Source organism: Microcaecilia unicolor, chromosome 2, assembly GCF_901765095.1.
Source record: "Microcaecilia unicolor chromosome 2, aMicUni1.1, whole genome shotgun sequence".
Classification (NCBI taxonomy): Eukaryota; Metazoa; Chordata; class Amphibia; order Gymnophiona; family Siphonopidae; genus Microcaecilia; species Microcaecilia unicolor.
The window spans coordinates 644,741,874-644,754,327 of NC_044032.1; the positions used below are offsets into that span (position 1 = coordinate 644,741,874).

At 42.4% G+C, this 12,454-nt stretch overlaps 1 protein-coding gene across 1 annotated transcript in view; it reads left to right on the top strand.

Annotated features, from left to right (window-relative positions):
* MFSD8 (major facilitator superfamily domain containing 8) overlaps positions 1-10,919 on the top strand; it is a 66,324-nt gene extending 55,405 nt beyond the window's left edge. The window contains exons 10-12 of the mRNA XM_030191746.1: positions 5,722-5,825; positions 5,908-6,164; positions 9,929-10,919. Of these exons, the coding sequence (XP_030047606.1) occupies positions 5,722-5,825; positions 5,908-6,164; positions 9,929-10,132 (565 nt within the window). The 3' untranslated portion in view covers positions 10,133-10,919. The remainder of the gene's footprint in view (positions 1-5,721; positions 5,826-5,907; positions 6,165-9,928) is intronic.
* Positions 10,920-12,454: the final 1,535 nt, after the last annotated feature.

Below are 12,454 nucleotides of genomic sequence, written 5' to 3' on the forward strand. Positions count from 1 at the left end.
TAATTCATAAGATTATATATAGAGAATCCCATAACTACATGAATAACCTCATCGACCTCCCAACCAGAAACAGATCAATGTCTTTGCGCATTTACCTCAATTTACACCTTCTTAACTGCAAAGATATTAAATACAAAACCTCCTATGCATCCAGTTTCTCCGTTTTGGGTAGCCAGCTTTGGAACGCTCTACCAAGATCCATCCGAATAAACGACCATCTGCCCTTCAGAAAAATGTTGAAGACCCATCTCTTCAAGAAAGCTTACCCTAATGACCCAACGTAACTTTTTAAGCCCACCCACATGATTCCTGTCCTGACGATCATTATACCTTAGACCATGTCTCCCAATCTCCTTACGCTTATCCCCCAATCTTGTCTTCTCCATTCTTACTACTCCTTACCTCTCCCAATCTCCTTTCCTTTTGCACATCTCTGTTTACCTCTCCATGTTTAATTTACATATCCTTGGAACCCCACTATTACTATGTTTACTACAATTTGTAATATTTTCATTCAAAACTTGTAATTCTATTTACTACATAAGCCGCATTGAACCTGCTATGTGTGGGAAAGCGCGGGGTACAAATGTAATAAATAAATAAATTGGGAATCAAATCCAGTTCCCCAGGATCAAAGTCCGCTGCACTAACCAGTAGTGTACTCCTGCACTAGAGGGACACTAGGAAACAAACAAGAGGAAAGACCTCACACACACTCACACTCCTTCTTCCACACTTGCCGAACCTGCTGTGCCAACACTTCCTCAACTCAAGAGTCACCAGCCAAATTTTCCATTTCCCATTTTTTTATTTCTTATACCCCACATTACTACTACTACTTAACATTTCTAGAGTGCTACTAGGGTTACGCAGCGCTGTACAGTTTAACAAAGAAGGACAGTCCCTGCTTGAAGGAGCTTACAATCTAAAGGACGAAATGTCAATTGGGGCAGTCACATTATCCAAACAAACATACTGGTCAATGTGGCTTTACCATGTAACTAGGATGAATACATAGAGCAGCAGCTTATAACCGAGATAACGTATAGCACATAAATTGGTACATGATTATCAGAACTGGAACTTGTTTGTTTGAAAATTGGTGTCATATGTGAGCGACCTAATGTACGATTTTAAGGGGAGAGTGAACAGGGCTATATCGTGTTCATAGCAATTTTGGGAGTCTATTGATGGATCTTTTAAAAGTTAGTGTCCGCGTTTGTGTAGAACAAGGAATGTACATAAGTACATAAGTAGTGCCATACTGGGAAAGACCAAAGGTCCATCTAGCCCAGCATCCTGTCACCGACAGTGGCCAATCCAGGTCAAGGGCACCTGGCACGCTCCCCAAACGTAAAAACATTCCAGACAAGTTATACCTAAAAATGCGGAATTTTTCCATTTAATAGCGGTCTATGGACTTGTCCTTTAGGAATCTATCTAACCCCTTTTTAAACTCCGTCAAGCTAACCGCCCGTACCATGTTCTCCGGCAACGAATTCCAGAGTCTAATTACACGTTGGGTGAAGAAAAATTTTCTCCGATTCGTTTTAAATTTACCACACTGTAGCTTCAACTCATGCCCTCTAGTCCTAGTATTTTTGGATAGCGTGAACAGTCGCTTCACATCCACCCGATCCATTCCACTCATTATTTTATACACTTCTATCATATCTCCCCTCAGCCGTCTCTTCTCCAAGCTGAAAAGCCCTAGCCTTCTCAGCCTCTCTTCATAGGAAAGTCGTCCCATCCCCACTATCATTTTCGTCGCCCTTCGCTGTACCTTTTCCAATTCTACTATATCTTTTTTGAGATACGGAGACCAGTGTGTGTTACTCTGCGTGTGTTAACACTGCACTTGGTAGACTACATAACATAGTAGATGACGGCAGGTAAAGACCTGTACAATCCATCCAGTCTGCCCAATAAGATAATATCATTACAATAAGGTATGATGTGATACTTCATATGTATGCATGATCTTGATTTGTCCTTGCCATTTTCAGGGCATAGATCATAGAAGTGTGCCCCAGCACTATCCTTGTTCTAAAATTTCTGAAGTTGTCATCGAAGCCCCTGAAAAGCTCCACGCTAGTTTATTCAGTCACTGTCAAGACAGGACACAGACTGTAGAAGTCTGTCCAGCACTGGCCTTATTTCCAACTTCTGAAGCTGTCCAGCCATGATCCAAGCACAGACCGTAGAAGTCTACCCATTACTGGCTTTGATTAACCATTTTGGGTGAAGTGCTTATTGAAAATGAATGATTTGAGGACCTTGTGAAAGTTGGTATCCACCTTAAGGCTGTTGGTAGTGAGTTCCACATTTTTGGATGCAAGATAAGGAAATCCTGAGGCATAGATGGACTTAAGCTGTATTCCTTTACAGTTTGATAGATGTAATAGTGTCAGAAACTCGGTCATCTAGCAGTCCAACCAATTCTTTTGCCGGCTTCTTGTTTTTAATATACCTAAAAAAAAATTTTACTATTTGTTTTTGCCTCCAATGCAATCTTTTTTTCAAAGTCCCTCTTTGCCTTCCTTATCAGCACTTTGCATTTGACTTGCCATTCAGAGATAACCCAAAGAGATCGGACAGTAGTACAAAGTTTATTAGGAACATTGTTTATTAATGGTTGGAAAGGCGATCAGAAATCTAAGAAATGACACATGTTAAATTAGAAGCCAAAACATCTTGAAAGGATGAGTCCTGTGAGCAACTAACTACTGAATATCATCAGCATAGATGTAAAATGAAAATCCTAAATCTTGTAGTAGAGTAGCCAAAGGAGCAAGAAATACATTAAAAAGAACAGGGGCAAGAATCGATCCCTGAGGCACTCGAGCAAGCAGCAGAAAGGACTACAAAAGATGTTCTCCGAAAGCAACCTGAAAAGATTGAAGGGAAAAATATGATCTAAACCAGTTTAGGGGAATATCTACAAACTCCTTTTTCCTTCAGACGGGTTAGAAGGGTAGAGTGGTCAACCACTCCCTGTACTCCATCATCAGCTACCTTATCCCGTACACTTTTCAACATTGCATAGTAGTAGATGACGGCAGAAAAAGACCTGCACGGTCCATCCAGTCTGCCCAACAAGATAAACTCATATGTGCTACTTTTTGCGTATACCCTACCTTGATTTGTACCTGTCCTCTTCAGGGCACAGACCGTGTAAGTCTACCCAGCACTATCCCCGCCTCCCAACCACCAGCCCCGCCTCCCACCACCAGCTCTGGCACAGACCGTATAAGTCTGCCCAGCATTTTCCCCGCCTCCCAACCACCAGCCCCGGCACAGACCGTATAAGTCTGCCCATCACTATCCCCGCCTCCCAACCACCAGCCCCGCCTCCCACCACTGGCTCTGCCACCCAATCTCGGCTAAGCTCCTGAGGATCCATTCCTTCTCAACAGGATTCCTTTATGTTTATCCCACGCTTGTTTGAATTCCATTACCGTTTTCATTTCCACCACCTCCCGCGGGAGGGCATTCCAAGCATCCACCACTCTCTCCATGAAGAAATACTTCCTGACATTTTTCTTGAGTCTGCCCCCCTTCAATCTCATTTCATGTCCTCTCGTTCTACCGCCCTCCCATCTCCGGAAAAGGTTCGTTTGCGGATTAATACCTTTCAGATATTTGAACGTCTGTATCATATCACCCCTGTTTCTCCTTTCCTCCAGGGTATACATGTCAAGGTCCGTAAGTCTCTCCTCATACGTCTTGTAATGCAAATCCCATACCATTCTCATAGCTTTTCTTTGCACCGCTTCCATTTTGAATTACATTCAAAATCTGCACCGTGGCTCATAAAATCATCCACGGAGATTATATGTCAGACCTCATAGACCTACCAGCAAGAAACACAAAACGTTCTTTGTGCACTTTCTTAAACCTCCATTACCCCAACTGTAGGGGACTTAAATACAAATCATTATATGCTTCTCCTACATCTGCACGCTACGATGGAATGCATTACCAAATGCCTTAAAAACAACACACGATTTGACAGCCTTCCGGAAGTCACTGAAAACTAACTTAAACGAGACTTATAATAATAATCCTTCATAAGAGACTCATTTTACATCTGTATTAGAACTCATTGACCCTGAATTCCTTAAACTGGTTACTTAATCATACTGTTATTAATTAATCGTTACACTTTATCCTACTCTCTGCATATCTGTAATGTATTAATTAATTTCTTTACTTTTAATTGTCTTGATATCTTATGTACCTTTAACTGAAACAATACTCTGTTCCTCTCATTCCGTTAATGACGATTGTCATGGCGGCATAATGTAAGCCACATTGAGCCTGCAAAGAGGTGGGAAAATGTGGGATACAAATGCAGCAAATAAGTAAACATCTTCCTAGCACCTTTATTGACGTTTGCTTGGTCCCTTGACGTCACCGTGTTTGTCTACATAGGCGATATTCAACTCCTGTACCCTTTCAATCACTTGAATCATTAAGAGAGATGTGACTTCAATAATAAGCTCTTGCAGCTTACTAATTGGCTGCAAAATAACAGACTCGCTTTGAATCCTGCCAGATTTAAGGTGCCTCTTTACACCAATCACCCCATCAAAACACTGTGTCAGCCATTCACTTTATATAATAGCCCTATTCCACAAGTTGATACCTCACGCATTCTCTGGGTCATTCTTGATACCGCTCTCACTTTCCACCCACAATTAGGACAGGTTATTCACCGCTCATTCAACAAACTTCACTTGATTATCAATTCAGCCTCATCTTCAGTCGCCTTTCTGTGGTACAATCAAAGCAGTTTACATATTATATACAGGTACTTTCCCTAACCCTAGGGAGCTCACAATCTTTTGTACCTGGGGCAATGGAGGGTTAAATGACTTGCCCAGGGTCACAGGGAGCTGCAATGGGAATTGAATCTGGTTCCCCCCCCTGGTCCTCAGCCCACTGCACTAACCATTAGGTCTACTCCATTCCCAATCTTACCATCGGAGAGAACTGTTAATTCTAAGCATGTTCTGAATTAATTATAGTTTTAATGTCATTTTACCCTGCTTTCAGTGAATGCCAGGAGATGGGCAAAATATTTCATTGAGGAATCACAAGAATATGGGCACTACTCATTTATAACTGGCATCATTGCTTAGCACTAGGCTATTAGGGCTATAGTCAATGACCATCTACCCTTCCAGAAGCTGCTAAAAACTTACCTCTTCAAACGAGCATACACAAATGACCTGACTTAACTGTGAGTCCATCTGCACTACCCAGATCAGACTATTAAGACGGAACCTGGAATATGCTCCCCTATTTAATCCTAAGTACATCTCTCGTCCTACCCCTCCCTATATATTCTCTCATACTAAACAACACACTAATCCCAATACACACCCTCCTCCCACTCCCCTTCCTCTTCCATCCTCCTCCCTGCCCATCTTACCTATCCTCATCTAAACCATCACCTCTTTATTTACTATATTGCAGCTATATCCTTTCTATGTCACTTTGTAAACCTGATATACTATGTAAGCCGCATTGAACCTGCTAATAAGTGTGAAAATGCGGGGTATAAGCGTTACAAATAAATAGGGCTTTCTTCATCTGCTAGCTTTTGCCTGTCAGAAGGTTTTGGGGGTTTTTTTGTTTTTGTTTTTTAGAAAATAATCAGTACAAATTTCGTAAGTCTGCATCTTTCAGCTTGTCTTTTTTTTTTTTTTTTGACAGAGTTGGAGAGCGTCCTGTTTTACTCGGAGGTCTACTCATTGTTTTTGTTGGATTCTTTATCTTGTTACCATGGGGGAAACAGCTTCCAAAGATTCAGTGGGCAGGTACAACTATAATCACTTCTCCCATTTTCATAAGTGTTTCTCCTGCTTCTGTATAAGTATGGTGATCTGAACTCTCTTGCAGATTTAAAGAATAGCTCCGTTCCTAAACCGCTGCACACGATATATGACCCAGATCTGCAAGTGACTACCACAAAGCTGCCGTCAAATCATACTGTGGAGCCAACGGGATGCCCAGTAGAACAGTCGTGGTGCCTGTACACACCAGTTATCTACTTGGCGCAGTACCTTACTGCTGACATCCTTGTAGGACTGGGTTACCCACTGGGTCATGTCATGTCCTATACCTTATACTCCAAGATTCTTGGTCCAAAGCCTCAGGTAAGCACCCACATCTTTTCTATGGTCCAGCAGAGACTCCTGAGGAAATTAAAAAAGCCACGGGATAGGAGGCAATGTTCTGCTATAGATTAGGAACTGGTTAATGGATAGAAAACAGAGAGGGTAGGGTTAAATGGCCATTTCTCTCAGTGGAGGAGGGTGAGTAGTGGAGTGCCCCAGGGATCTGTAAATATGTTATTTATAAATTATCTATAACTGGGAACAATGAATTAGGTGATTAAATTTGCAGATGACACAAAACTATTCAGAGTTGTTAACTCATACAGATGGAAAAATTGCATGAAGACCTTAGGAAATTGGAAGACTAGGCACCCACATGGCAGGTGAAATTTAATGTGGACAAATGCAAAGTGATGCACATTGGGAAGAATAGTCCAAATCATAGTTAACCTGATGTAGGGTCCACCTTGGGAGTCAGCCAGCACCCAAGAAAAAGATATACGTGTCATCATGAACAATACGTTGAAATCTTCTGCCCAGTGTGCGGCAGCCAAAAAAGCAAACAGGATGCTAGGAATTATTAGGAGAGGGATGCAAATAAGACCAAAAATATTATAATGCCTCTGTGTCGCTCCATGGTGCGACCTCACCTTGAATATTCTGTGCAATTCTGGTCCCCATATCTCAAAAAAGATATAGCAGACTTAGAAGAGGTTCAAAGAAGGGTGACTAAAATGATTAAGGGGATGGAACTCCTCCCATATGAGGAAAGGCTTAAGAGGTTAGGGCTCTTCAGCTTGATAAAGAGACGGTTGAGGGGGATGTGAGAGAGAACGGATAAACATGAATTGATTGTACGAGGGGCTGGCTGTGTATTACCCAACAATATCAAAGTGGACAGATGTTTGGTGCGGGATTGAAACAGTAGACACCATGAAGAAAGGAAAGAAGCGTGGTAGTCTAAGTAAGGGAGGGATTAGGAATCAAAACAAGGTACCTTGATAAATATAACACAACATGTGAAATTAGTGACAAAATCTTTCATTTTATTATTCTTTATTATTCACTTTAACAAAGGATGTTAATTTCTTTCGGGTACAGCGATAGTAGTTTGTGGGGCTGAGGGGGAAGAGAAAAAAGTTACAAAATACAAATTGGTGACACAAGTTACAGACATGTTTGATCAAAAGGTTATATCAATGGCTTTATCAACGGTTGTATATTAAGGATTTGTTACAGTTCTTGTATCATCAATAAAAACAGTTGAAACATAAACAGTAATTGATTGTTTATTCTTTCCAAAATTACTCAATGAAGTTGCATGGTAATACTTTTAAAACGAATAGGAGGGAATCTTTTTCACTCAATAAATAGTTGAGTTCTGGAAATTATTACCAGAGGACGTGGTAACAGCAGTTAGTGTATCTGAGTTTAAAAAAGGCTTGGACAAGTTCCTGGAGGAAAAGTCCATAGCCTACTGTTAAAATAGAAATGGGGAAAGCCACTGCTGTCCCTGAGATTGGTAAGTGTGGAATCTTTCTACTATTGGAGATTCTGTCAGGTACTTTTGACCTGGATTGGCCACGGTTGGAAGCAGGATACTGGGTTAGATGGACCATCGGTCTGCCCTATGTTCTTATGCTTTGAGGATCCACCATGCTGTGCTAATTAACCACCCTCCTAAATTAGTTGTATGCAAATGTATCTGAATTTTTATTGTGTATATTTAAAAAAAAAAAAAAAGGATTTTGTTTGTAGCCCTTAAAGACCATTGTTTGGAACCATTGTACTTTGTGAGTGCTAGTAAACTAATGGGTAGGTTCTTAAGATAAAATCTCAGCTTTGTCACCCTACCAAAAAATAAGAAAAGCAGAGCAGGGCAGCAAGACTATAGTGTATAACAGTGGCGTAGCTATGTGGGGCCACAGGGGCCTGGGTCCCCATAGATTTGGCCCTGGACCCCCCTGCCGACGACCCTCTTGACCCCCCCCCCTCCCGCTGCCAACCCACCGTTGCCTACCTTTGCTGGCGGGGGACCCCAACCCCCGCCAGCCGAGGTCCTCTTTTTCCGGCTCAAGGCTTTGTTCTGTTTCTGTGAGTCTGACATCCTGCACATACAACGTGCAGGACGTCAGACTCAGAAACAGAACGAAGCCTTGCGCTGGAAGAAGAGGACCTCGGCTGGTGGGGTTTGGGCTCCCCTGCCAGCAAAGGTAGGCGACGGCAGCGGCGGGGGAGAGTTGGCGGCGGGAGGGGAGGTCGAGAGGGTCGTCGGCAGGGGGGGAGAGTCAAAGGTGGTGGTGGGGGGGGGGGGCTAAAATGTGCCCCCTCACCTCGGGCTCTGGACCCTCCTCCCGCTGAAGTCTGGCTAGGTCCCTGGTGTATAACCGCACTTAAAATTACAGTATGAAAAGGCTGACAGCATTTTACTTTGACGTTTAAACTGCCTGCGTTTTACAGTTTTTGTAAGCAGGATCAAATAGCAGGACATTAACCCAGACATAGTAACATAGTAGATGACGGCAGAAAAAGACCTGCACGGTCCATCCAGTCTGCCTAACAAGATAAACTCACATGTGCTACTTTTTGTGTATACCTTACCTTGATTTGTACCTGTCCTTTTCAGGGCACAGACTGTATAAGTCTGCCCAGCACTATCCCCGCCTCCCAACAACCAGCCCCGCCTCCCACCACCAGTTCTGGCACAGACCATATAATTCTGCCCAGCACTATCCCCGCCTCCCAACCACCAGCCCCGCCTCCCACCACCGGTTCTGGCACATTGCCCCACTGGACATACTACTACTACTTAACATTTCTATAGCGCTATTAGGGTTACGCAGCGCTGTACAGTTTAACAAAGAAGGACGGTCCCTGCTTAAAGGAGCTTACAATCTAAAGGACGAAATGTCAAGTTGGGGTAGTCTAGATTTCCTCAATGGAGGTGTAATGGTTATGTGCCGAAGGCGACATCGAAGAGGTGGGCTTTGAGTAAGGATTTGAAGATGGGTAGGGAGGGGGCCTGGCGTATGGGCTCAGGGAGTTTATTCCAAGCATGGGGTGAGGCGAGACAGAAAGGGCGGAGCCTGGAGTTGGCGGTGGTGGAGAAGGATACTGAGAGGAGGGATTTGACCTGTGAGCGGAGGTTGCGGGTAGGAACGTAAGAATCTCAGCTAAAAGTCCAAGAAGGAGCCAGCTTGAAAAAGTGGTTTACAAGTGTTCAGCTTTGTGGTAGATGCTGTCATTTAGCCATAGTTTGAAAATTAGTATTGGATGAAAACATGATCCACGCTTCTTTTTTTTTTTGTTGAATTGTTTCAGGCACTCCTTAAAACGCCACATCAGCCCACCATAAATAAAATCCTTAGAATGATCCTTTTATGAGGCTTACAAAGTGTTTAGTAGTCTTGAAATCTTTAAGTTCCTCATTGATAAGGGCAGGGATTATAGTAATTCAGAACACCATATTCTTTCAACATTTGTTAGGCTTATATCAATTTGTCTACCTAGCTGTTTCATCAGTCTTGTTTCAACTAATTTTGATTTTGTTGGTGTAAAAGTACAAATATACGGATTATACTTTCACCAAGGCTATGTTTACCAAGAAAATAATGATTATCCCACACTTGGCAGCACTCATGCTGTTGTGTTGGTACTGTGTTCTGGCACGTTACAGCAGTACGCTGGGAATCTGATACTGAAAATGTCTTTTGGTGCTTATGTACCACATGCAATTTTGCTAACATTTTATGGCAGAGAGCCTGCCCCTAATTGAGCCCAGCCCTCTTTTCTCTCTTTTTCAGGGAGTTTACATGGGCTGGTTAACAGCTTCTGGAAGCGGAGCACGGACCCTTGGACCTGTTTTTGTCAGCCAGATCTACACGCACCTGGGACCGCGTTGGGCGTTTGGCCTGATCTGTGGCATCATTTTACTGGCCACAGCACTTTTGGGAGCAGTGTATAAGAGACTTATTCCATTCTCTGTCAGATATGGGCTAATAGAATAGTGAAGAAATCTGTCTACAAAGCTAATGATCAAAAAATTGCCAAATATTTATTAATTTACTGGATTCTTAATTCCATGAAAAAAAAATGTTCCAGTATTTTTATACCGATGACACAGCTGATATGAACTTAAGGGGCCAGTATTCAAAAGATTAATCTGCCATCTTCTGGAATTTCATGAACAAATCATAATTTTTCAAACTTGCCCCTCCTCAGACCACAAAACTTTTATCTGTCCAGTGAGTTAGCCAGATAAAATTTATTCAGCTGAAAAAAGATGAGGGCTAAGGTGTGTCAAGGTTGTACCAGTACAGTTACGGAGAGGAGGGACAAAAGGAGATATGATACAGACATTTAAGTACTTGAAAGAAATTATTGCACAATTGGATCTGTTCCAAAGGAGGGGAAGCTGCTAACTAGGGTACTTAACATGAAACTGCAAGGAGGTAGACTCCGCTATAACGTCAGGAAATATTTTTCCACAGAAAGGGTGGTGGATGCCTGGAATGTCCTCCCAGAGAGGATGGAGACAAAATTATATGGAGTTCAAAAAGACTTTTGATAAACACAGAGGGTCCCTAAATGGCAAGAGGATGACAACCAAGCGTTGAGAACTTCAGCTCAAAACAGCAGAGGAATTAATTTTTGCACATACAAAAGCTTTGGAGGGAGGGGGTATATTACCTGCATAGGGCAGCAATTAACAGCTGTAATCGCTTCACTGAGCAGACTGGATGGGTTGGTTGGCAGCTGTGTGGAGGAGTGGCCTAATGGTTAGTGCAGTGGGCTTTGCTCCTGGCAACCTGGGTTCAATTCCCACTGCAGCTGCTTGTGACCTTGGGCAAGTCACTTAACTTTCCATTGCCCCAGGTACAAAAACTTAGATTGTGAGCCCTCTAGGGACAGAAAAAGTGCCTGTGTATAATGTGTACAGTGCTGCGTATGTCTAGTAGCACTGTAGAAATGATTAGTACTCTGTGCTAAAGGTAACGAGATAAACTTGTACGATTATATTTAACAACCTGATTTAACCAGATAATTCAGCTGAACATCCTGTTCAGGTTAACTAGATATCCTTCCGCTGTCATCCCCTAAATGTCTAAAAGGTTGTACTTCACATAAAATTAAAGATTGTGTATATTTACTTTTTACTTCTTCTGCAAGTGGATTCTGTTCCTAATATACTGTTAACCCAGAAATAAATAATATGCAGCAATTTCTGAGCAGCAAACCAAGACGTGCAGATCACATAAACACGATACAAAGTGTTGCCAGACGAAATGACTTGCTGTGCTGCTCACTAGAAGCCTTGCTGCAGTGGCAAGTGAAAGGAAAGCCTTAAAGTGTTGTGATTGAAGGTTCAAGATGTCCTAGCGGGTGCAGGTTCCAAATGAATTAGAAGCTCAAGGAGGCAGGGGCAAGCTGCCATGTTACAAGTTTGATGTATGAATGCCATCTATAATTTTCTTTTCTCTTTTGCGTATGGTTTATCTGTAGTACCTTCAGATAACAGGAGAGCTTAAGGACAATCAGAAACATATAATACTACTTACTCTCTGTCTTTCCAGGAGACACACCACCATGTGTTCTGACGTATAGTTCTGGTTAAAACAACAGTGCATATGGAAAAGAGCTAGGGCTGCATTTCAATTAAAATTTTAATTGCAAGATTATTCAAATCCCTTCACTGCCTCTCTCTCGCTCCTCACCATCCTACATCACCCCGTTGTCCCCTCACCATCCAACAGTACCCCATCTCTCTCTCTTTTCACTATTCTCGGTTGATATTGTGTACCTGGATTTTCAAAAGACGCTTGCGCAAAGTACCTCATGAAAGACTCCAGAAGAAATTGAAGAGTCATGGGATAGGAGGTAGTGCCCTATTGTGGATCAAAAACTGGTTAAAGGATAGAAAACTGAGAGTAGGGTTAAATGGTAAGTATTCTCAATGGAAAAGGCTAGATTGTGGGGTTCCCCAGGGGTCTGTGCTTGGACCGCTGCTTTTTAACATATTTATAAATGATCTAGAGATGGGAGTAACTAGTGAGGTAATTAAATTTGCTGACGACACAAAGTTATTCAGAGTTGTTAAATTGCGAGAGGATTGTGAAAAATTACAAGAGGACCTTATGAGACTGCGAGACTGGATGTCTAAATGGCAAATGACGTTTAATGTGAGCACGTGCAAAGTGATGTATGTGGGAAGGAGTAACCCGAACTATAGCTACGTAATGCAAGGTTCCACAGTATGACACGTTAGGAGTCACCGACCAAGAAAGGGATCTTGGTGTCGTTGTTGATGATACGTTGAAACCCTCTGCTCA